The 25,908-nt window shown below is 40.7% G+C and overlaps 1 protein-coding gene across 1 annotated transcript in view; it reads right to left on the reverse strand.

The window, feature by feature from the left end:
• Positions 1 to 25,908, reverse strand: part of FBXO42 (F-box protein 42) — a 98,979-nt gene that overhangs the window by 39,187 nt on the left and 33,884 nt on the right. The window contains exons 2-4 of the mRNA XM_079117359.1: positions 20,843 to 21,109; positions 15,332 to 15,448; positions 4,507 to 4,641 (exon numbers count right to left, since the gene is read on the reverse strand). Coding sequence (XP_078973485.1) covers positions 4,507 to 4,641; positions 15,332 to 15,448; positions 20,843 to 21,092 — 502 coding nt within the window. The 5' untranslated portion in view covers positions 21,093 to 21,109. The remainder of the gene's footprint in view (positions 1 to 4,506; positions 4,642 to 15,331; positions 15,449 to 20,842; positions 21,110 to 25,908) is intronic.

Consider the following 25,908-nt stretch of genomic DNA (forward strand, 5'->3'; position numbering starts at 1 on the left):
TTAATTTTGGGTTTCATGGGTTACTTTTGCAGTGCTGGGGATGAACTCAGAGCCCTGTGCATGTTGGGTAAGCACTCTACCACCGAGCTGCACCCCTGGCTCTCCTCAACTCTTCCCATTAAGACTGTTGCACTGAGCTTTTCATCCTTATCACTCACTATATTCTATTTATAAAATTCAAGACCAAGTCTCAGTCTCCATATCGCTCTGACGTGCTGGTCACATTCTGCTCTCCTGGAAGCACTTCCCAAGGGCAGCACATCCCAGGGCCTTCCTCCTGCACGGGCGCTACTTTTCTAGTCCCCTGCACTGCACGTGCTGGAGCCTCTGGATTTGGTTCCTGACCTCTTCTCTTCACTCACTCCCTTGCTCACCTCACCTTATCTACTCTCAAGGCTTTAACTCCACCTCTGCTCAGTGATGCCTCTGTGGCTCTCTCTAGCCGGTGGGCCTCCCCTGGACTCCAGGTGCCCACATGTCCTCCTGGATGTCCTACTAGGCACCTCAAACTTCACATGCTTCAAACAGAATTTCTCATTTTTTTCTGTTCCTTCCCAATCCTTACCACTCCACTCAGTCTTCCCTATCTCAGTTAATAGCAACTGTACCCTTTCAAATGCCCAGGCTAAAAAATAGAAGCATTAAGCCCAACTCCTCTCCTTCACACTGCACACCCAAACCATGATCGTCCTTTGGCTCGATCATATTCATCTGATTCTTTTTTTTTTTTTTTTTTTTTTAACAGTACTGGGGATTGAACCCAGAGGTACTCAATCACTGAGCTATAACTCCAATCTTTTTTTACTTTTTAATTTTGAGACTGGGTCCCACTAAATTGCCCAGGCTGGCCGCAAATTTGCAATCCTCCTGCCTCAGCTGCCCAAGTAGCTGAGATTATATGCATGCTCCACTGCATCCGCAGGCTTACTCGTACTTGCTTTGAAAGCTTCCTATCTGTTCTCTCTGCTTTACTTTCTTGCCTGCCTTCATTCCTAAAGAGCAACAAGTGGGTTTTTTTTTTTTTTTTTTTTTTTTTTTTTTTTTTTTTTTTGCGGGGGGAAGCTATTGTGGATTGAACTCAGGGGCTCTGAGCCACATCCCCAGCCCTATTTCATTTTATCTAGAAACAGTGTCTCACTGAGTTGCTTAGTGCCTCGCTGTTGCTGAGACAGGCTTTGAATTCGAGATCCTCCTGTCTCAGCCTCCTGGCTGCTGGGATTACAGGCATGCACCACTGCGCCTGGCTAACAAGTGTAAATTGAATCACTGTACTCCTCTCTTATCAGGATGAACCCAACTAATAAGTATAACTATAAACCTCTAAAAAAATCTCAAAGGTTTCTGAATCCCCACCCTGGCCTGCGAATAATGAGCTGGCTCCTGTCTATATTTCAACTCCATCTGTATCACTCTGCAAATTGCTTATTATGCTACACATACAAAAATCTGCCTTCAGTTCTTCTAGCATGTCCTATTCTTTGCTGCCCTAGGATCTTTGCACAATCTATTCTTACTCACCTCCACTCACTGTTCATTAGGTCTCAGCCAAAAAATAAAAACAAACATCTCCTGTTTATAAAGTAGCTCTCTCCTTCTTACTCTGTATTTCATTTCTCGTTTCCTTTGTAACTTCTAATGATTTTCTTACTTGCTTTTTGTTTCTTTACAGTCACCTTATAGCTCCAGGAGGAGTACCTGGCCTTGGAGTTGCCTGAGAAGCATGAGCTGAAGGTCTGTCAGCTTTAAGAGCTGCCACTCCCAGAGCCACCACCACCCTGCCTCTAGATGGAGCACTTCTATCATGTCACAGCTGAAAGCCAGGAGGAGGCACCTCACCAGAACCTGACCTGGCTGGCAGCTGAAAGGCAAGACCCCAAACTGCAAGAAATGGATTCCTGTTGTTTAAGACCCAGTCTATGGCAGCCTGAGCTAAGAGACCAATCAAGGTAAGAATGCTCCAGGCTCCTGTGTGATATAATCAAATGCATACATAAAAAGACATCTGACGGGTGGGTGTGGTGGTACATTCTTGTAATCCCAGCCATCCAGAAGCTGATTCCAAGTTCAAGGATAGCCTAGACAACTTGGACCTTGTCTCAAATAAAAGTTTAAAAAAAAAAGAAAGAGAGAGAGAGAGAAAGAAAGAAAGAAAGAGAAAGAAAGAAAGAAAGAAAGAAAGAAAGAAAGAAAGAAAGAAAGAAAGAAAGAAAGAAAGAAAGAAAGAAAAAAAATGAAGACATCTAATGCAGGTAGAGTCTGTATCCAGACTGCTGCCAACCACAAGTGCCCTACCTGCTGGACCCATAGACACTACTTCTCCAACAAGGACACTTCTGAAGACTGAGTGCTGTTAAAGTTACTATTGCTGCTTGCACACAAACTCTGTAAGACTACCCTTTAGCTGTGACCGAAAGGAGAAGGTAACACTCTCCCCTCGCCATCCTCCAACTATCTGCCTCTAAGCTCTAAAGCGGGCAAGTCAGGAGCACCAAGACATGTGGACCCACTGAGGTCTCCGTCAGGAAGTGATTCTGGTTGCAACTCAGGACAGAAACATTCCTTCAGGCAATCTTCCCATGGGATTTCTGCCTAAATGAAAATCTCACAGGACTCTTTATTAAACCATTGTTTCTGTAAAGCAAACATTTCAAAAAGTTCGGCTCCCCCCACCCTTGGACCTAGGCATTAATTGTGGATTAGGGTGAGGCAGCAGCAAGATTCTCTGAGAGACTGTTAGAAAATAAAACATTGGAAACTTACATATTTTAAAAAGGGAACATTCTAAATGTTCTATATAGAATCTGAATTGCCAAACCAGTTACTTCTTCAACACTTCTCTACCATGGGAATTTTAAAGTGCAGCCTTTAAACTTAGTGATTTTTTAAAAACCCTCCTGTGCTGGGAGGTCCCTCAGAGCACTTGCCTAGAACACGTAGAGGCCTTGGTTCTAATCCCAGCACTGAAAACCAAACACATGCAAACAATACAACAATAAAACCCTCCAACAACACAAAAAAGCCCCAGGTCCATCTTACAGGGAAAACAGGAGAGGCAGTACCAGGCTACAGAGATCCCAGAACTCCATTTCCACAACACAGGGCCACACCCAGGCCCAGTTATCAAAGGCATCACGCTTGGTCTCAAACAGAGAAAGGCAGTATTTCTATTTTGTGACTGGAACAATCAAAGCTGCCCTGACGTGAGGCTGGACAAAATACCAAGTACAATGGCAATAAGATGCTTCCATTAACAAGACCCACATTGAGAATCAGGCACTCCAAATATTGACACTGCACAGGGACAAGAAAAGAGACCTTCTGTAGAACAAAACTCTGAGGGTAATACAGTACCAACCTTCCAAGTTTCAGTAAGATTACCATTTCCTCCTATTTCCAATAATCTTAATACAGATCTTCTGCACAAAACCCAGCTCTGCCCAGTAAGTGTCCTGTCCCTAGGCTCCCCTCTGTCCATCACACAGGGAAGGAACAGGAGCGTTCAGCTTTAGGGGGGCAAAACACTTCATTTAACATGGTCTTTTAGGAATGGTGCTGGACTGGACATGGGCTTTGTTTCCTGGCAAAATGACCAGTTCTTTAAATATGAGCAGGTTGGTGCACCTTCGTGAGAAAATGTATGGAGTAGGAGTAGATGTTTTCAAGTGGACTGGGAAGGTCATGTTGCCTACAATCTAGTAATCAAAGTAGTAAAGTCAAGGCTCAAATAAATAAGGAACCCGCCATGGAAAACCCATGTCTCCTTAGCCCTAACACTGAGCTCTAGCCTTGAAAAGCTAAATAAAGAATGTTCTGAGAAAAGTTTGCCAACAAATCTCGTAGAACACCTTATATTGACAGGACTGTATTTCTCCATTGTACCAGCCCTCTAATCCTAACTGAGTCCCTTCAAATTGCCCTGTCTTGTGAGTGCAAACTCAACTGTGTTTTTACTTTTTTCCTCCAGGAAAGGTTAAATAAGAAAGAAAAAAATATCTAGTTTCACTCTGCCAAAATTCTGGCAGAGCAGGGCAGGAATGTACCTACTGTGGAATCTTCCCACACTCCTGAGTTAGGAGTAACTAGCAGAGGCATGTCCCATACACTCCCCAAATATCTGAGCTGGCAAGAACAAAAGATATTCAGAGACCTAGCCCTGGGACAATAGCTTCTGTCAGTCAACTACAGTTCTCACGACTTTGTTTCTACACTCACTTCAACCTCATAGCATATCACAACTGTACAAGTACTTGAGAAAAGCACACAAACAAATTCACACAGTAGCATTATGATTTTGGCAAGGCACCAAAACTAATGATGAAGTATAACTTTTTAAAAATCAGAGACTTACACAAGCATATTAATCTTAGTATTTATATAGCATATTTGACAAGAGACTTGGAACCCCAGTGACCTGTGCTTGAGACCAACACCAAAAAAGATCGGGTAGAATTTCCATGCCAAGGGAATTACCTGGTAAGAAGGCAAAGATCAGCATTTGTGTCTTACCTGAAGCCAGAGGTCGGATCCATTCTTTGCTATTTAGGTCAAGTCTCCAGAGGTCATTGAAGGCAGCATTGCAGCTGCTCTGGGTGCAGCCTCCAAACACATACATAGACTGATTAGCATCATAATAGCATGCACCTATAAGAAAACAACAAATCAGTAACTGCTGCTTAATTTTCAACACTTAAACCATAGTCTATATTTTTTAAAAACACAAATATTCTACATATTAAGCAACTTGTTTAGTAGGTAACAAATATCTTTAACCAGCTCTTGTCCTTAGGTTCATCAATCATATTACCCTTTAAAACAAGACCCAGAGAAAAGCCATGAATTTTTTATTTCTGAGCACAGTAAGCAAGTGACAATGATGTCATTAAATAAGACAGACTAATTCTAGCAAGAGCACAAGAGAATTCAGATTAAGGGTGCTCAATGAGTAAACAATCTAAATCCGTATCAATATCCTCCAGAGCAAGGCCAAGATGGTTCTGAGATGTCCTCTGCCCTCCCACTCCTCTCCTCCATCCCGCCTCCTATTATTTTTGTTTTGATTTTCAAATGAAACCTGAAGAGGAAAACAATACACAAACCTCCTTATGAAATGCAGTGACAACTGTGAAAACAATTTTTTCAATGACATGAAGTAACCATACCTAAAGATCAATATGACTAAAACAATACCGCTTTTATGAATTCCAAAGCACAGCCAGGGAACTTAGTAATGTGATCTTGATCTGGTCCCAAAGCAACAACAACAACAGCAAAAAAGCAGGCAAGTTATTAAGTTCAGGCTACCAAAAACTCCAAAAGGTATGCTGGTTGGTGCCAACTAGAAAACTGGCGCAGTTAAGAAACCTTTAAAAAGCACCAAGGTCTCAGAGAAGAGCCTTTTAAATTAGATGATTATGTACATATCAACATTCCTAAGAAGAAGAGGCAGACTATAAGAAGGGCTATTACCCTAAAATGCAAAGACCACACTGGGCATGGTGAAACACATCTGTAGTCCTGCTGCTTGGGAGGCTGAGGCCAGAGGATCACAAATTTGAGGCCAGCCTGAGCAATTTAGCAAGATCCTATCTCAAAATAAAATTGTAAAGAGGGACTGATGATGGAGCTCAGTGGTAAAGCACATGTCATTGTAAAATTTATGTTTTCTTCTCTATCAAAGTTAAACCTGTAATGAAACACAAGCATGTTAACTTGAACTTATATTTCACGTGTATGATGGAGCTGTCTTAAGTTAGGAAACCATATGGTCAGAATGGAGCCACTTTTACATTCCCTAACAGAGCCGGGCGTGGTGGTGCACACCTGTAATCCCAGCAGCTCAGGAGGCTGAGGCAGGAGGACTGCTAGCTCAAGGCAACTTCAGCAACTTAGGCTGTAAAGCCACTAGTGAGACCCTATCTCTAAATTAAACATTTTTTTTTTAAAGGATGGAGCCTCGCAAGCACAAGGCCTGGGTTCAATCCTCAGCACCAAAATAAACAAACAAACAAACAAATAAGATAGAATGTGGCTCAGTGATTAAGTGCCCTTGGGTTCAATGTATACATATATACATACAGAAATAGATTCCCTAAAAGGTATCCAACCACAACTGTGGCCCTTTTCTGTACCCTCCCCAATTTTAAATAGCCTGATTGTGTAGACTGTACCCTGGAACTCTTCCTATGACAGCAAGGGGCAGTGCTTCATCAGTGATAAAACCAGGTGGACTGGGTGCCCAGATGTGCTTGCTTGCTGGCCTCTGGGAACACCCTTCTGCAGAAGAATAACTTTTTTTTTTAACCTTGCCGACCCATTTCCAGACACACGTTTGATTTCTTGGGCACCTTGGTATTTCTACCACCTAACATGTGGGAAGCCCTAGGTTCAATGCCCAGCACCAAGGGAGGGAAGGAAAGGAAAAATAGTACTACTATCGATCAGTCAATGCCACTACCATAATGACCTTTGTGATATGTACTAGTTCTGAGAGTAACCCTCTTTTTTTCTTTAGTTAGGCTCTTTTCTTTTTTTTTGCGGTGCTGGGGATGGAACCCAGGGCTTTGTGCTTGCAAGGCAAAGCACTCTACCAACTGAGCTATCTTCCCAGTCCTTTAGTTAGGCTCTTTAATGACTGCACTAGGGGGCTGGGGTTGTGGCTCAGTGGGAGAGCACTAGGTTAGCCATATGAGGCACTGGGTTCAATCCTCAGCACCACATAAAAATAAATTAATCTGTTAAAGGTATTGTGTCCATCTACAACTAAGACAAAATTAAAAATAAAAAAAAAGGACTGCGCTAGGAAGGCCAAGTCAGAAAATGACACGAGGCAGCAGCAGTGTGACTAGGCATCACACGCAGTCATCCCAGTCGGTGAGCAGATTCGAATGGTCTGACTGCCAGCACTCTGCACTAATGGAGCTGCAGGCTTTTCAGTGATTGGAGAAAGCAGAGAAACAGACACGAAGGTATGAGACACCCTCTAGTGTTCAATGGGCTTGCCCTTGCAGAATTTATTACAGCCCTGAGCTCACCCCATGAAGGCACATGAAGATGTAAATGGTCTCACATCTTCCATTGACTCCTTACCTTTAAAAATAATTTCCATAGTTTTATCATTTTTTTAACCCACATACCAAGAATGTTTATTAAGTCTAATAAATTTCCATTGCTCCTGTTTCAGATTTGCTAAGAACTGCAAATAAAAAAAGGTGAAGTTAGAGGACTTTAGACAAACAAAAGACTAATTACTGGAGCCACATTCTGATCTCTACTGAAGGGCTCGACACCAGAAATCTTGGTCTTCTCAGACCTACATTGAACTAGCAATCCCAGCAAATGGGCACTTTTGAACTGGAGCAACTGATGCTGGGCATAAAAGAACAGTCCTCGTCTTTGGATCATCCAGACCTCCAGAACAGAAATTATCTATGGTCTATGGTTCTAAAACCTTAATTGGTATCCATTATAATGATGTCTAATAAGACAAATTCATAATTTCATAATTAAAAAAGAGTCAAGAGTGCTGGGCATGGTGGCACATTACTGTAATCCCAGCTACTTGGAAGGCTGAGGCAGGAAGATCACAAGTTTGAAGCCAACCTGGGCAACTTAGAGAGACCCTGTCTCAAAAATAAAAGATAAAAAGCCCTGGGATGTAGCTCAGTACTAGAGTGACTCTGGGTTCAAAATCCAGTACCAGAAAACAAAACAAAAACTAAAAACCCACCAATGCATACACAGAGTCAAGGGCTAGTTTATGTTTCCCCATTCCTCACAGATAAAACTCAGTATCTGCTTCCTTCATGTAGCAAAAAGCACAATGTCTTTATTTTTCAGAGAGATAGCATTCTTCTTCTCTATTTGGATTGAGAACCCAGCCTACAGCAGGGTCCCAGGAGGTCCTTACTATATGTATTTTAATCCTATAGTAAAATAGGGCAATAGGCATTTTCCTGCTTCTCTTTGAGCAAACAAAGGTTTCTGGAAGAGGAAGGTACAGCCCAAAGTATGCAAAGCCAATGGGATCTGAAATAGCAAGTTTCACACCCAACTGGATTTTCAATGATCAGCAGTCAATTATCATTGGAGCTGGAGAAAAAAAGGCAGGGAATCTAGGTAGCTATGTTCAGAACTCAGATATAATGGAATGAGAAAGTAGCAATCAATGATGCATTCAACTATTTCAAGCATCCTGCTAAACTTTGCTCACTGCCTCTTTTTACCTCAGACTCCTGCATGCTGACTTCATGGGAACACCCGACAGGCTCAGCCGGGCCTCTGAGGAGAAACCAGAATCTGAGCGATCGCCGTGCTCAAGCAGCCACTTCCCTTTCACTCAAGTTCTCCACCCAAAGAAAAGGCCTTCCTTTCAGAACAGCTAGGCTGCTGGAGTGTGCTGTCAATACAGTACGAATACTGCGCCCAGAAGTATCAAGACTGTTTGTTCCGCATTAAATCTCTTCAAATTCTCTAAAACGGGTTTGACTGCTCCATGTGCAGGTACCATCTCATAGTCCCTATTCAAAATCAAGTCAGACAGTCACGATTAAACACGACACGCAAGCAGCTCTTCACCGTTCTGAATATTTTTGTGGTGTACTATGATCATGAAGTGCAAGATCCTTCAGTAGTTGCGTATTTCCCCTGCTGCAAGGTACACTCGCTAGGCTCTTCCTGAGTGACCTGTACATTCTAACTTTTGCACTTTCAGATGTTAAATTCTCCTTTGTTTCCCCGCCTGTCTCCAGGGAAAGGCCCTCAGGCACTTATCCCATGCTTACAGAGACTGTGCTGTTCTCTGTTTCTCACACCAACAAGCCAGAACATATTTGATAAGGTCTGTAATTACATAACTCTGGAACAGGCAAGGGTGGTTATCCAACCTGGGCCTGCTGGCTCCTGCCAAAGCAGGACTGTCAGGATGTGGAACTACCTGACCTTACTGGAAGCCTAAACACTAACATTTTTCCAAAGCATAATGTTGGAAACTCAATAAACCTTTATATCAACATGAAAAGGTTCCAACCAAGTGCAGTGGTACAAGCCTGCAATATCAAATATTTGGGAGGTAGCTGAAGGAAGTTTGCGAGTTCGAGGCTAGCCTCAGCAACTTAGCAAGACCCTGTCTCAAAATAAAAAATAAAAAGGGCTGGGGATTTAGCTGGATAATGGTGTACCCCTGGGTTCAATCCCTGGTGCAAACGAATCAGAAAAGGATATCCCACATTAATCAAGGCTGCCATGCACACACTCACCAAATACTCACCAAACAGCTAGGGGGACTGGCCTTTTCACTTCACCTGCCCTTTTGGTCTCAGACTTTTATATAGGAAAAACTCTGTACTGCACAATTTTGTTGTGCTTAAATCCACAAAGCTTTTAAAATTTATTGATATCAAATTTATTAGGTATCAAGTATAAACTGGGTGCTATGAAAAAGTACAAGGATGTCTAAGACAAGAAGCCTGCCTGTCCTAAAGCAGAAGACAACCTCATGGAGGAGACATCATCGTTTCCCCACCATTTAATGACTTAAAACATATTAAGTAGTTCCTCAAATACATTTTTCAGCAACTCTGCACATCAGTAAAATGCCATGTACATTTTACAGATGAAGAAACTGTGGGTCAGGGGGGGTCAAGGAATTTGATTCCCAAGTCCAAAGTTCTTTCTTCTTCTGATGCATCTCTTATACAGACAATGGTAGAGACAAATGTAATAAACATGAGGAAGGTATGAACAATGTACCCGGGGAGAACAGCAGAGGAGGAAAAGAGCTTAATCTCCGTGGTAGGGAATTTGAGAGCAATTTGTGAAAAATGTGACATGGCTCATCTCTGAGATGAATTTTAGAGGACAGGACGCTTTCAGTCAATTAACAAGGGTAAACAAGTGTAGGAATGAAAAAGGAACAGGAGAGAGGAGGCCAGAGAATGAAACCAGGGCTTCCAAGCTAAGCCACACAGTAGGGACATCCGAGACATTATGAGGAAGCTCTGGTGGCTGTAGCCTGGCTGAAAAGGCCACCTGGAGCCTTGAAAGTCAGGCGGAGTGGAAATGTCTACATGCAGCGCAGGAGGGCAGGAGCTTTTTTGGCAGAGGAATGAAAGGCAGTTCTATGTTCCAATATGCTGTGTCTCCAGAATGGGCTCCTGTCATTCTGAACAGAACAATCCTCTGTGTGCAGCAATTAACTGTGTGTAGATCCTTCCAATCACTGTAGGACATTCAGCATCTCTGGCCCTTACTAAGTAAATGCCTGTCCTGCTTTGTAGTCAAGACAAAAAATAAAATAAAATAAAATAAATGACCTCACCCATTTCCATAGGAGATGACATTATCCCCAATTTTAGACAGTAGTATCTGGTCTTGATTCAGATGAAGAGAGAAGAAAAGCAAGACCATTAAAAGTGTACTGTGGGGAAAAAAAAAGTGTAGGGTGAGCTGCGCATGGTGGCGCACACCTGTAATCCTAATGGTTGAAGCAGAAGGATTACAAGTTCAAGGTCAGCCCCAACAATTTAGCAAGACCCTGTCTCAAAATAAAAATTTTAAAAGGGACGGAGGATATAGCACAGTGGTGGATTTTGGTTTTTAAAAAAAGTGTATTGTGGGTTAGGTGCGCAGCTCAGTGGTAGGGCACTTGCCTAACATGTGTAAAGTCCTGAGTTTGATTCCCAGCACCACAAAAAAAAGAAAAAGAAAAGAAAAACTGTACGGTGATGACTTAAAGATGCAATGATTAGTTTGTGGATTAGGATGACAGGAAAAAAGGAGAGGTATGAGGAAGATAAGACAGCATTAACAGGATTTGAATCGTGTTAATAGAGGGAAGGAGAGGAACTGAGGATGAAGCCGAGATTTCAAGTGTGTGTAACTAAGAAAATGATAATGACATGAACTAAATTAGGTAAGGAGAAAATTTGGGGGGAATTACTGAGTTCCACTTTTAGCTAACTGAATATGAAACATCTAGTATCTCTATGGTAACAAAAGCAAAGAATTAGAAATGCAGATCTCGAGTTCAATATGAATTAGAGATAGGAATGGAAACTGAGATCAAGGAGGAAAACAGAATAGAAAGAAGGAGGAGCTAAGGAAAGAAATCAAAGGAATTCTTTGTTCTCAACCTATTCTGAAAACTGTCATCTCCTACATGGTGCCACACACCTGTAATCCTGGCTACTCAGGAGGATCCTAAGTTCAAGGCCAGCCTGGGCAACTGAAGGAGACCCTGTCCCAAAATAAAACAAAAATACAAAAGGGCTGGGATGTGACTCAGTAGCAGAGCACTTGCGGAGCACTTGCCTAGCACGGATGAAGCCCTGGGTTCAACCCCTGGTACCACCAAACAGAAGACAACAACTTAAGTAAGCGAAACCTGCCCTTTCGCCTATAATGGTCCCCTCCACTTGCCAGTTGGCTAGTCAAAGACAGTACGCAGAGACACAAGAAAGAGAACAATGACGATCAAAGGAGATGATTATAGACACAGACTAAAAAATATGTATTTATGGTACCTTTTCTTGGACTTCAAATGGAGACTGAAAAATGTTTTAAAGAATACAAATTCACTAACTTCTGAAGTTCTGTAGGCTTCCTCAATGAATTATTTCTTTGCGCTGCCCCTTCAAACAAGTGCCTCTGCTTCGTGGCAATGCCATCGGCAAAAGCTAATTAACTAAAAAATATTCTTTTCCTTTTTCATAAGAAAGCTTAGCTGTTGCTGAAGTAATCATTCACAATGGAATATTTATTTTCTAATGTGGTTTCTATTTCACCCAGTGTTACAGTCTGAATATGGACGGTGTCCCCCAGAGGTCATGTGTTAGACTGGACCAACCTGCTAAAACAGGGTAGCTCTTTGGGAGGTTCTGTGGACCAAGTGGGAGGCCCTTAGGTGACTGGCGGCATGCCCTTGAAGAGGACTGTGGAATCCCAGTCTGTTTGTCTCTTGCTTCCTGGTTCAGGATGTAAGCAGCTTCTCCACCATACACTCCTGTCAAGATGTGCCAGTCTTGCCAGAAGCCTAAACACTTGGGCCTCCAGATCTTGAATTGGAACCTCTAGAACCATGTGCAAAATAAGTCTTTTGAAATTTAAGTGCCTCAAGTATTTCATTACAATAACATGAGGCTAATATACCCAGATTCATTCAACTTCTGAAGAGTTCTAAAACTACTTGTTTCAAAAAATAGTCTTCAGAAATTTTATCCTTTTATTCAATTGCCTGTAAATTAAGTCATACCCTTTCAGTGATAAATGCTGAACTTAATATGGGTTCTTCTGTGATTTACTTTTCCTTCTTTTTTGAGACAGGGTCTTGCCAGGCATGGTGGCACACGCCTCAGACTCAGCAACTCAGGAGGCTGAGGCAGGAGGACTGAAGGTTCAAGGCCAGCCTCAACAACTTAGGGAGGCCCTAAGCAAATAAGTGAGACCCTGTTTCAAAATAAAAGTAAAAAGAGCTAGAGATGTGCCTCAATGGTTGAGTAACCCTGGGTTCAATCCCCAGTAACCCCCCACACCCCCCGAGAAAGAGAGAGAGAGAGAGAGACAGACAGACAGACAGACAGATAGACAGACCCAAACTGGGCTCCTGAGTAGCTGAGATTACAGGCATGTGCCACCACGGCCAGCTCAAACTATTTTTATGTGACAACAGTAGTGACAACACTCGCCTTCTGAACTGTGCTGGCATTGGCACTAACAGGGGAAAGGCAGTGATGGGTGAACTGCTACTGATCGAAGGAGTGGCACTGAGCTATTCCTGTGATCACAGTGTCCGTCACGTCACACACTCACAGTTGAAAACAAATCGCCAGTCTCAAGTCCAGAGAGTTCCTGAACAGGTGTCACGAGCACCCTGCTCCCAGAGGTCTGGGCTTACTGCTTGAGTGCTGCAGCTCTAGGTGGGGTACAACTGCACAACTGAAAACAGCTCCTGAGAACAGGAAGCAAGCAGCAGTCTGCCCTGCTCCTCTGACCTACTTAGATCCAATTAAAATGAATCATGATTATTTACTGAATGCCTCTGGACACAAGAGAACAGCATACGATCTGGGACAGTCAGTTGAAGACGGATCCCAATGATCCTGCCCTCTTGGTAGTTATGCCCCTGGTCAGTCCTTGTGTGAACAAGAAACAGAAGGTATGAGCTCACTTCTGAGATTAGACTGTAGAAGGTATTTTGGCTTCCGTCCTGGCGTCTCTCTCTCAGGTCATTCATTCTGTGGGAAGTCAGCTGACAAAGTTATGAGCAACTAACTCTATGGAGTACACGTAGTAAGAACCCAAGGACTTGTTGACAATTTCTTGAGAGAGCTTAGAAGCAGTTCCCCCAGCCCTAGACACATCTTCCGGTGACCACAGTCCTGGCTGACAGACAGACAGCAACCTCATTTGACACCCTGAGCCCGAACTTCCCAGATAAGCCCAAATTCCTGACCCTCATGAATTCTGGGAGTTAAGAAACATTGTATTAACCTGCTAAGCTTTGGAATAACTTTTTATGTAACGTGGATAACCAAAACATGGTCCTTCATGAAGAGTTCAAAATGTAGTTCTCTTAAAAAAAAAAGACAATCCATACAAACTATCAAATAATTAAATTAGTATTACAGACAATAATACCTATGTTAGCTCAGAATAGAAAAAGTTGTTCTAGGGGCTGGAAAGTTGAGAAAATGTTTCATGAAGGTGTTAGAACTTAGTCTTCAAGAAGAGGCAGGATTCAGTCAAGGGGTTGGGAAGACTCTAGAAGAAGAAATCAAGTACAGCAAAGGTTAAGTGGCAGCTTGTTGAGGAGATCTTGCTGGGCATGGTGGCACACACCTGTAATCCCTGCATCTCGGGAGTCTGAGGCAGGAGGATCTCGAGTTCAATGCCAGACTCAACAAAAGCGAGGCGCTAAGCAACTCAGTGAGACTCTGTCTCTAAATAAAATACAAAATAGGGCTGGGGATGTGGCTCTGTGGTCAAGTGCCCCTGAGTTCAATCCCCGGTATCAAAAATGAAAAAAAAGAAAAGGAGATCTCTTGGGAAAATCTGGGAGATGAGGTAGTAAACTAAGGCATAGACCAAATTAAGGAGAGCTTTGAAAATCTTATAGGCAATGTACAGGCACTGGTTTTTGAAAAGGAAGTAATACTATTATAGCAGCAATGATGGAAACTTCCTAAGCTGTCTCTTCATCCGCTGTCCCCTCTGTCCCTTTCCACCTACCCTCAATGAACTTCTTTATAAGCAACCACTAAAAAACATACTTTTGCTGTTCTACAACACACTACATCTCCATATTACTCTTTATTTATTTTGGTCTTTGTGTGTGTATGCAATATTGAGGATTGAGCCCAGGGTGCTCTACCACTGAGTGACATCCCCAGCTTTTTATTTTTTGTTTTGAGATAGGGTCTTACTAAGTTGCTGAGGCTGGCCTTGAACTTGTAATCTTCCTGCCTTAGCCTTCTAAGTAGCTGGGATTACAGGTGTATGCCATCAAGTTTGGCTCCATCTTACTTTTCATGGAAGGATATGAATCTATTATTCTAATAGAATAAGATAGTGTCCGTAAAAAATCAATTAAAAGGGAAAGTTAATTCTAGAATAATTTTTTAAAACCAAATCACAGGGACTAGAGTTGTGGCTCTGTGGTAGAGCGCTTGCTTTGCACACCCTGGGCTCGATACTCAGCACCATATATAAATAAATAAAAGATCCATTGGCCACAAAAAAAAAAAAAAAAACTAAATCACATCTATTTGGTATAGTTATAATTTTACTATTCATATTTTATAATCAATACCCTTCATATTCAAAATTGCTATGCAACTTCAGTCAAATTTCATGCTTGTTGAGCATAAAATATTCTCTTAAAACAGTCACCTTAAGACTCAGTGCTAGGACCTGGCTACCCCTAAGCCAGGATCTCAGAAACATCTTCCTGTCTTTCCTTTGATTTTCCCTCACATGATGTCAAATATTCAATATTCTAAATATAATGCCTTGACTTCTTTGGAGTTTAAAAAAATTCAGTGAGAAAACAGAACATAAAATAATTAATAAAGCACCTACAATTTATTTATTTGTTCATTTGTGGTGATAGGGATCAAACCCGGGGCCTTGTCTAGGCACAAGGCAATCAAGTGAGCTGTATGCCCAGCTCTTACAATATATTTAGGTTCACAATTTTCTTATTTCTGGTTGTAAACTTAATTAAAACTCTCATTTTACAGTCTCTTCATTAAAAAAGTGAGACAACATACATGCAACCAAAATAGTTTCTGGAAAATGAGGAGAAGCAGGTGGGGTTTGCTTTCACCTAGAAACTTACTGTGTGAAAACCGCTGAGTGATTGGGGTTCCAGGATAAGGATAAGTCCGACTCTCCCACTGAATGTTTCCTTCCTGGACAGCCTTCATGAAACCATGGTAACACTGGTGGGCCACACCTAAAGGCAGAAAAGCAAATGCTTCAGCTTGAACACTTACTGGTAGGTAAAATTATTAAAACTCTGTCTTTTAACTTTTTTTTTTTTTTAATGGAGAAGAAAACACAGATCTGACTTTTATTTGGCCATGAAAGAAATTATTAGTAAAACAAACAAAAAATCAGTATAAACTTGAGTATAATTCTTAAAAGTGAATCTGGCCAGGCGTGGTAGCACATGCCTGTAATCCCAGCAACTAAGGAGGCCACGGCAGGAGGAGTGCAAGTTCAAAGCTAGCTTCAGCAACTTAATGAGGCCCTAAGCAACTCAATGAAACCCTGTCTCTAAATAAAATACAAAATAGGGCTAGGGATGTGGCTCAGTGGTTAAGTACTCCTGGGTTCTGTCCCTAGTACCAAAAAAAAAAAGTGAATTCTGTATGACTCTTAAATCATAAAGATAAGACAGCCTTATTAAGCAAAGAAAAAAATCATTAATACATGAATGCCCTGAAATGAAAATAGCTTGATTTGGTAGAAATGCAGAGAGGCAAATTTGCAGACCTAAGTGGTACAAATATTAAAACGATTCTTGCCTAAAGTAAGGAAGTAAGCTTTCTTACTTGTGCTGATTTCATCTAGACGATCATCTTTCCCACAGGGAAATATCTCCTATGCTTCCCTAAAAGAGCGGTGATTCCTGGGCTAAACGGAACGTGACTTTTAGTCTCTATTTATATCATCAGCTCATACTCTAATGATGTTTTCCATTAAAATTTTTTTTTGTATATGAAGAATGAAGATTATGCTTTGCTTCATTTAGGCCTTAGAGTTCTACGTGTGATTCAATTTTAATATTCTTGGCTCTGAAGTAGGCATGATTAGCATCATTTTGTAGAGTAAGGAAATAAGGCCAGAATGGTTAAACTGTCCAAAACTGCACTGAAAGTAAGAACTTCTAGTTCTTTTTCTGATTCCTTTAAAAAAAAAAATTCAGTTGGTGGTGAAAGAGAAAAAAAACTAGTCCAAATTTCTTTGATTTTTTTTTTTTTTTTTTTTAACCCAGAAGTATTCTACCACTGAGCCACACCCCTGACCTTTTTATTTTGAGACAGGGTCTGGCTAAGTTCCCAAGGCTGGCCTTGAGGCTGGCCTCGAACTTGTGATTGTCCTGCCTCAGCCTCCCTACCACCACTCCAGCCACCACTCAAGATTAATTTCTTTGATTTTTATTCAAAGATAGGAAACAATCATAGAATTTCAAATTGGGAAGATCTAATCTTTTCATTTTTACCAAGATACAGGGACTTATCTCAAGATTACAAAATTAGCTTACAACATAACCCTGGCCCCCTTTATGTTACATCATGAGGCAATACATCAAGATAATTGGTATTTATTTTCTCCAAAGTAAAAGGATAATTTAGCTCTGTGAAAGAATATGATAAGACAGTATCTATAATTTAGTAGGTATTATGAATATCTATAGATAGACCACAGCTCCCAAGCATTCTCCATCTTAAACAAGGATATAATAATTAGCTTATAAAAAATCATGAAATGGGGCTGGGGATGTGGTTCAGGGGTGAGCACTTGCCTAGAATGTATGACGCACTGGATTTGATTCTCAGCACCACATATAAATAAATGAATAAAATAAAGGTCCATCAATATCTAAAAAATATATACATTTTTAAAAATTTTATGAAATGATGAATTCATGACTAAGAAAAAAGAATTTTTCAAAGAGATTATTTAGGAAAAAAAAGGAGAGCCTTTACTGTAATGGCAGATTCTTGTCATTATACATTTGTCCAAATCCACAGAATGTACAACACTAAGAGTGAAGCCTCATGTAAACTATGGGTTCTAGGTGATAATAATATATTGGTGTAGGCTTATTAACTCTAACTTCCCACTTAGGTGGACATGCTAACAAGAGGGAGGCTGTGGGTCATGCAATGGTAGGAAGCATATGGGAAATTTTCAGACTTGCAGAAACCTAAAACTTCTCTGAAAAACACAGCCCATTAAAAAAAGGAGAAAGTTTTATGTTTCAGGAACGATCTATTTTTCTAACACATTCATTTCAATGACTGACTTCATCGGAGCAAACTTTTGAAGAGTCCAATCAATTAACTTATGTTTTGAAAGAATTTATCATTTCTCAATTTATGCAACTTTAGGGGATCCTTAAGCAGAATCACAGTACAGTTATACATGTTTTCTATGATGCTCACTATCCCCATATTATGATAAATTCCACTTAGCTGAACTCACAGTTAAAAAGAATTAGAATATTTTTAAACAGTCTGACCATTTCTAATGAATAATAGCACCAGATTTGCAAATGTTGAACTGAGGTAAGGCAGTAGTGAGTGAAAGATGGATACACAATGATTGAGAGAAGAAAAAAAAGTTGTCTTGGTCCTACAATTAGTAAGTGATTATAGCAATGTTATGCAATAAAAGTTAATATACAAAAATCAACCACCAACAATAAATAAGGAATTTTAAACAATAAACAAGGAGTTTAAAATTAAAAACAATGCCATTTATGTTAGCACCAAAAAATTACTTAGGTATAAACCTAATGAAAACATGTACGAGGTCCATATGAAGAAAACTACAAAATTCTGATGAAAGAAATACAAGAATTAAATAAAAGGAAAGGGGTTTAGAGATATCTTGGTAATAGAGAACCTACCTTGTCTGCATAAAGCCCTGGGTTTAATTCCCTGCACCAAAAATTAAATAAAATTTAAAAATAGAATAAATAAATGGAAAGATATTCCTTGCTCATGGGCAGAAAGACAAAATATTGTTAGATACCAATTCTTCCCAACTTGAGCTAGAGATTCAATGCAGTCCTAATCAAAATCCCAGCAGGTTATTTTATGGATTTCAACAAACTGATTTTCAAGTTTATGTGGAGAAGCAAAAGTCCCTAATAGCCAACCTAATATTGAAGGAGAAAAGCAAAGTCAGAAGACTCATACTACCTGAATTCAAGACTTATTATAAAGCAACAGCACTCAAGTTGGTGGGGTATTGACAACAGAATAAACAATGGAACAGAATGAAAGCCCAGAAAAAGACCCAAATATACTCAACACCTTTTTTTTTTTTTTTTTTGGTTACCAGGGATTGAACCCAGGGGCACTCAACCACTGAGCCATATCCCCAGCCCTTTTTAATATTTTATTTAGAGACTGGGTCTTGCTGAGTTGCTTAGGGTTTTGCTAAGTTGCTGAGGTTGGCTTTGAACTAGCAATCCTCCTGACTCAGCCTCCTGAGCCACTGGTATTATAGGCAGGAGCCACTGGTCTGGCTCAACACCATCTTCAACAAGGGAGCAAAGCCAAGAAAATGGAGGAAAGAGCCTTTTACAACAAGTGGTGCTGAACTCTGCTTATCTACAATCAAAAAAAAGGAACCTAGACTCCCTTCATCAAAACTAACTCAAAATGGATCAGAGACCCAAATGTAAAATGCAAAACTTTATATAAAACTCATTGAAGGTAACAGAAAATCTAGATGATCCTGGGCTTGAAGATCACTTTTTAGGTACAACATCAGAGGCACAACTCATGAAAGAAAGAACTGATAAACTGGATCTCACTGAAATTTCTGGCTGGATGCAGAGACACATGCCTATAATCCCACCAACTTGGGAAGCTAAGGCAATAGGATCCCAAGTTCGAGGCCAGCCTGAGTAACTTAATAAGACCTTGTCCCAAAATAAAAAATAAAAATGGTTGAGGATATAAACGGCTCAATGGAAAAGTACTCCTGCATTTAATTCCCAATGTCCCCCTCCCAAAGAATTACAATTTTCCACTCTGTTAAAAACAATGTCAAGAGAATGAAAGGACAGGATGCAAAGTGGGAGAAAATATTTGCAAAAGATTTATCTGATAAAGGAGTATTATCCAAAACATACACAGTACTCCCAGAAACTCAACAATAAAAGAAGTTCAGTTTTTACAAACAGGCCAAAGACCTTAACAGTCACCTAACCAAAGATATATGGATAAGTAAGCAGATGAAAAGATACTCCATATAATTTATCATCAGATAAATGCAAATTAAAATGACAAACTACTACATGCCTATTTTAATGGGGAAATTCCAAAACAATGACAACTAAATATACTGTTGAGGATGTGGAACAGGAACTCTTATCTGTTGCTGGTGGTGATACAAAATGGTACGGCCACTTCAAAAGCAAGATGTCTTTTAGTGGTGAATGAATAAATGAACTATGATTCATCCAGACAAGAAATGAGCTAACCACCCAAGAACAGACATGGAGAAAACTGAAATGTTCATTACTAAGTGAGGGAAGCCGCTCTGAAGGGCTATATGACATTCTGGAATAAGGCGAAACAATGGAGACAGAAGAAAGATCAGTCAGTGCAGGGACAGGGGAAAGGGAAGGACGACCAGGCAAAGCGCAGAGGACTTCCAGATCATGACATTACTAAGCTACACTCTAACAGTGGATACATGCTGCACATGTGCTCAAACACACAGAATGCACACTGTCAAGAGTGAATTCACCTGAGCATGGTGATACATGCCTGGAATCCCAGCTCTTCAGGAGGGTAAAGCAAGAGGATTCCAACTGTGAGGCCAGCCCGGGCAACTTGGCAAGACCCTTCCCAAAATAAAATTTTTAAAAAGAGCTGTAGATGTAGCTCAGAGGTAAAGCACTTGCCTAGCACGTATTAGGCTGTGAGTTCAATCCCCAGCGCCATGAAACACAAAAAGAAAAAGTAAAAAAAATGCACATAGAGCCTGTGCTTCTTAGAGATAAAATTAAGAAGTAAATGCTTTCATGATCATGTGTTGCGAAAATTAGCTACTTTGAGAGATTTTTTTAAAATATATATGTGTATCTATATCTCCTAGTTAAGAACAAGGACTCTAAAGCCAAATCGACTGTGAATCTTGGATCCTTCATTTACTACTTGTGTGACCTTGGTTAAGTTAGTTAACTGCCTCCCTCAGTGTCCTAAAATGAAGTATATTCTATTTGTATTTGCTCTGAGACTAAAGCAGTTAAAACAGTGCTTGACACATGGTAAGAGCATATTCATGTTAGCTTTTATCATTCTCTCATAGCCATGCCTACTCTGCCTATTCAAGAACAAACAGAATTTTCTAAATCACCTTTAAGAATATGAAGATTTTTAAAAGAATTCTCATTTTAAAACTGCAAATCCTCATTTTAAATACTACATATTTAAGCTATTCATAAAACTAACCAATATAACAAAAGGAAAATGGGTTGTCTAATAGTCATTTTATACTCATAATACATTTAAGGGAGAAAGGAAGTTGGGAATCTAAAAATAAATCATTGAACACAATTTTAAAGGGCTTATTAATAAAGATTTCTCCTTCACAGTACCTTTGATAAGTCGATACCACTGTTTGCAGACAAGGGCTGCGGTTTTGTGTTCCTGATACGGTGAGAGGAAGGACAGGATATACTCCAGAACCTCTTCTGGCAGCTCAGACATGGACCTGTCATGTCTCGTCTCCAAAACATCCAATACCGGGTGGGGGTCCTCATCTTGCTCCATTGTCCCTTCCAGCACAGTTTCTTCTTGGTCCACAGCCATGAAACTATCATCTTCACTGTCCGAGGAGCTGGCCATGACATTCCACTTGACAGCTAGAGTAGGTAAGAAACAAATGTCAGTGTGCACTCTTATCGACAGCTCAGGACCTATGCTGTTCAGCTCTCCCTCCCTCCCTATGACCTCTTCTCTTCAGCACCTCCCCACACTAGTTGCGAGCCACCTTAACCTAACAGGAGGAGCTCAAAATCCAAGCCCACCCACAAAGAACTTGATTACACCACCACGGCCACTGAAAACCAGGAAGGCACCCAAGTTCTGGTATAGCCTTAAAACTGGAAAACTTGTTCTCCAATACTTCCTTTAACTTGAAAATCTGACACACAGACAGCAAAGAGAGTAAAAAGCTAGCCTCCAATGGTCAGTAACAATGATCCAAGACTGTGAACTTCAAAAGGAAAAACTAACTGGTCCTGCAAAGAGTAATAACATTCTGAGAATGTGAGTTAAGAATAACATTTTGAGGCTAGGGGCATAGCTCAGTGACAGAGAGTTTGTACATACAAGACTTGGGTTTGATTCTCAGAGCTGCAAAAGCAAAACAAAAATATTTTATTCCAGCTTTTACATGAGTCACTTAAGAGCATAATAAATGCTCCCAGAATAATTAACTAGCTAAAATCTAACATATAATACAATATTTACAATAGAAACATCATAACGGATCCAGGCAATAAAAAACTGAAATAACCCAAATGTCTAGAAAAGATAAATGGTGGCACATTCACACAATGAAATATTATACACCCAGAATGACAAGTACATTCACAGATAAATCTTGCAGACATAATACTAAGCAAAAGACGGTAAGAATACATACTACATGATTATATTTATGTCAATTTTAAAACTAGGCAAATTACCTTATGTTACAAATGAGGAGAGTGGTGACCAACTGCGAAGCCCCTAAAGTGCTAGTAAAGTTCTGTTTCCTGATTGGGTACTGATTATATGGACGTGTTCTGTTCGTGAAAGATTCACTGAGCCAAGTACTTATGCACTTGTCTAAAGTTTACCCAAATAAGCTATTATCAGTAGTTATTTCTAGTGGAGATACACATAATTTTAGTATTTTCCTCTTTGTACTTGTCTGTATTCCTTAAATTTTCTAGAAAGTCCATAAATGTACAGAGGAAGGCAACCCACTGATACATGCAAGGCCTGAGGTAAAAATGGTAAAATTAAGGAAACAGGGCGATTTATGTAAGAACTGTGTCTCCAGATAGATTCTTCAGGGAGCAGATGCTCAACAGTAGTAGGAATGAAAAGGTTGACTGATGAGTAACTTCTGTGACAGGAAGAAGCAGGACTGGGCGGGCAGGCCACGATGCACAAGCCTGTGAGAGCTAGCACAGACGGCCAGTTAAAGAAACACAGTACAGGGACAAGGAAAAGCTCACACATACTGCTTTGGTTAGCCACTGGTTGGGACCCCTTTAGGAAGAGCATGACCTTGACTCCAAAGTGGGGGCTGACCTTGAAGAGGCTAATAACTTCAGCTACACTCCTTTAGAGGTAGCCAGCCAGCCTTTTTTCTTTTTTGGTACTGAGGATTGAATCCAGGAACACTTAACCACTGAGCCATACATGCCCAGTCCTTTTTTATATTTTATTTAGAGACAGAGTCTCGCTGAGTTGCTTAGGACCTCACTAAGCGACTGAGGCTGGCTTTGAACTTGTGGTCCTTCAGCCTCAGCCTCCCAAGCCACTGGGATTACAGGTGAGCGCCACCCCACTCAGCATGCCAGTTCTTTCTTGAAGAGACATCTGAGATAATTTTATTATTCTTTAATACACTCGCCTTGTTCCATACACATCCACCCAGACCATTCGCTATGCCACCTCACCTTACAAATATCCAGCATTCTCTGTAGAACTGATAAAAGGAATAAGAAATAGGGAGAAAATATGCTTTGAGACTTTGAGAAAGATCTGAAACGTCGCAAAAGATGAGGGGGAGGGGAGAAGAGAGGATGGAGCACTCCCACCTCATGTCTGACTCTCCTGTAATTCATTTACTAGTTGTGCACAGCTTTAAAAGCTGGAAGAATGATCAATTAAGGAAAATGGAAACATGAATCAAAATTCATCACTTCCAAAAATGGTTCATCTACTGAATAGGTGTACAGCTCACAATATTGCAAATGTGTCCTAGCAACTTGGCTGCCAGAATCTTAGTGATAATGGGTAGCCAGCAGCCGCTGGGTGACAGGGTGGCCCAAACACTCCTGGTAGTGTCGGGGGAGAGGCAGTGACCATGCAAGAGTTGCATTTCTCTCCATCCCCCAAAACCAAGAGCATCATAATTAATTTGCTTTCAACTACATTACATAAAGAACCTAAGGCCTTTTCCCACCCCCACTTGAGTGAGCTATATTTCAGTGAACAGATATCTCCATCTCCAGTCTTAACTCCTGTATTAAAAGCAGGTACATTCATGTGAAATACAAAGTAAAAGTCAGAAATGTTTTTCTGGCAGAAGGAAAAAAAAAATGGTGACTTCTATTACTAAAAACAAAAAAAAATCACTTTCAAAACTTTCTCTTTCTTGTTGCCCTGCATATTATTACTTCCTATTGGCCATTTTCCTAATTTATTGAATTACTTTATTAACTCCCTTCTGATCTAAAATCACTGTTAAGAGTCCAAAGAAATGGACTTCTTGAGTTTGGCTACTTGGTTCAAATTGAATTAAATACAGTTATCCCTTGTACAACATTCTTGTGTTTGTGTATGTGTAGGTGAGAAGGGAGAGGGAGAGAGATTGAACCCGGCGTACTGTATCACTGAGCTACATCCCAGGCCTTTTTTGTATTTTGAGACAGGATCTCACTATGTTGCTCAGGCTGGCCTTGAACTTGCCATCCTCCTGCCTCAGCCTACCGAAATGCTGGGATTACAGGCGTGCGCTATCGTGCCTGGTTACTTTGCATGAGATTCTCACAGACTATGAGCCTAAGAAGGTCTGCTTCAGAACAAACTGAATCAATGGAGACTACAAAGGTCATTTATGCTCTATTTTTTCCCCAAGCAAAATAAATCTGTTTGATTCAACAAAACAACTTACTCCCTTTCCAAATCTTCTAAGAGTACAACTGGCAAGTCTCAACACATGCTGTATGAGCCACTCAGCCATTTCTCTGTCCACAAACACACCAAGCCTCAGACCCCTGAAGGCATTTTTGCTAGCCTGACCCTGGCACAGATGCCGAGGAGAACACCAGGAGTGGGCTCAATACCTCAGTAATTACATGCCCAGTGCCAATTTGCATGGCCCTTCATTTTCACTTCCATGATTAGGTAATGGAACCATCACGTATACTCCCTGAGGACACGGAGGCATCCTAAAGCTGAGTTTTTCTTGTTTTCATGCCAAAAGGCCCTACAAAATGTTTCCCATTCACTCAATGAATGTGATATTTGTCAAAGTGTTTAAAAGAAACCTCTTAACGTTTGTATTAAGTCGTCTCATTTTCCTCAAAGTGATGGAGTTTCAGGACAAACACAAACTGAAGTTAACTTAATGGAATCAATCCAAGCTCCTTGAAGGCAAAGTCCATTCAGATGAGCCCAAAGTTTAAGGCATTTCTACTCAGAACACCCTTATGCTGACCTCACATGATTTTATTTAAAAATTACACCATTTCTGCGCTGTAAGCACAAGTTCCTGAGTTCGATCCCCACCACCACAAAAAAAAAAAAAAAAAAAAAAAAAAAAATTACACCATTTCTCAGGAATAGCAGACCCAAACCCATGTATGTCATTGGATATTGCCAAGATATTTTATTGGTCATAATTAGTATATACCTCTGATCCCTTGAATTCTGACCTCCCCTCCCCCAAGTACTGGGGGTTGAACTCGGAGTTGTCTACCTCCGAGATACAGTTCCAGCCCTTTAAAAATTTTTTGAGATAGGGTCTATATTAAGATGTGCAAGTGGGCCCTGAACTTGGGATCTTCCTATCTCAGCCTCTTGAATATCTGGAATTAGGTGCAGGCCATCATGACTGGCAAATTCTGAACTTTTTCTTCTTCTTCTTCTTCTTTTTTTTTTCTTCTTCTTCTTTTTGGCACTGGGGATTGAACCCTGGGGTACTCTACAACTGAGCTATATCCCCGGCCCTTTTTATTTTTGAGACAGGGTCTTGCCAAATTACTTAGGGCCTTGCTAAATTGCTGAGGCTGTCCTCAAACTTGTAATCCTCCTGCCTCAGCTTCCTGAGTCACTGGGATTACAGGCATGCACCACCATGTCTGGCAAATTCTAAACTTGTAAGGTGTACACTGGCCTGAGAGTCTGTTGCCAGGCTCACAAGCCACACCTAGTCACCCACTGCCAGGTCAAGAAAGAGGTGTTTAAGAAACCATCTAATTGGCCCAGGATAATTTTGGGGGGGGGGGGGAGATTATTGGGGACTTAGCCCAGGAGCACTCAACTCCTGACATCCCCAGGTCTTTTTATTTTTTATTTTGAGACAGTGTCTCTCTCGGTTGCTTAGGGCCTCACTACTAAATTGCTAGGGCTGGCTTTGAACTTGTAATCCTCCTGCCTCAACCTCCCGAGCCACTGGGATTACAGACGTGTGCCATAATGCCCAGCAAGAGAACTTTTTTCCCCTAAAAAATTACTATATCAAATTCATTTTTTTATTTAAAAATTTTTTTTAGTTGTTGATGGACACTTATTTATTTATTTATACATAAATCGAACCCAGTGCCTCCCGAATGCTAGGCAAGCACTCTATCACTGAGCCACGACTCCAGCCCATCAAATCCATTTAAATAAATACCAGTTTCTCTTTCTGTTTGGGTGCTTTGGAGTAAACCCAGGG

The sequence above is a fragment of the Sciurus vulgaris genome, assembly GCF_902686455.1.
Source record: "Sciurus vulgaris genome assembly, chromosome: 1".
In the NCBI taxonomy this organism is placed as follows: Eukaryota; Metazoa; Chordata; class Mammalia; order Rodentia; family Sciuridae; genus Sciurus; species Sciurus vulgaris.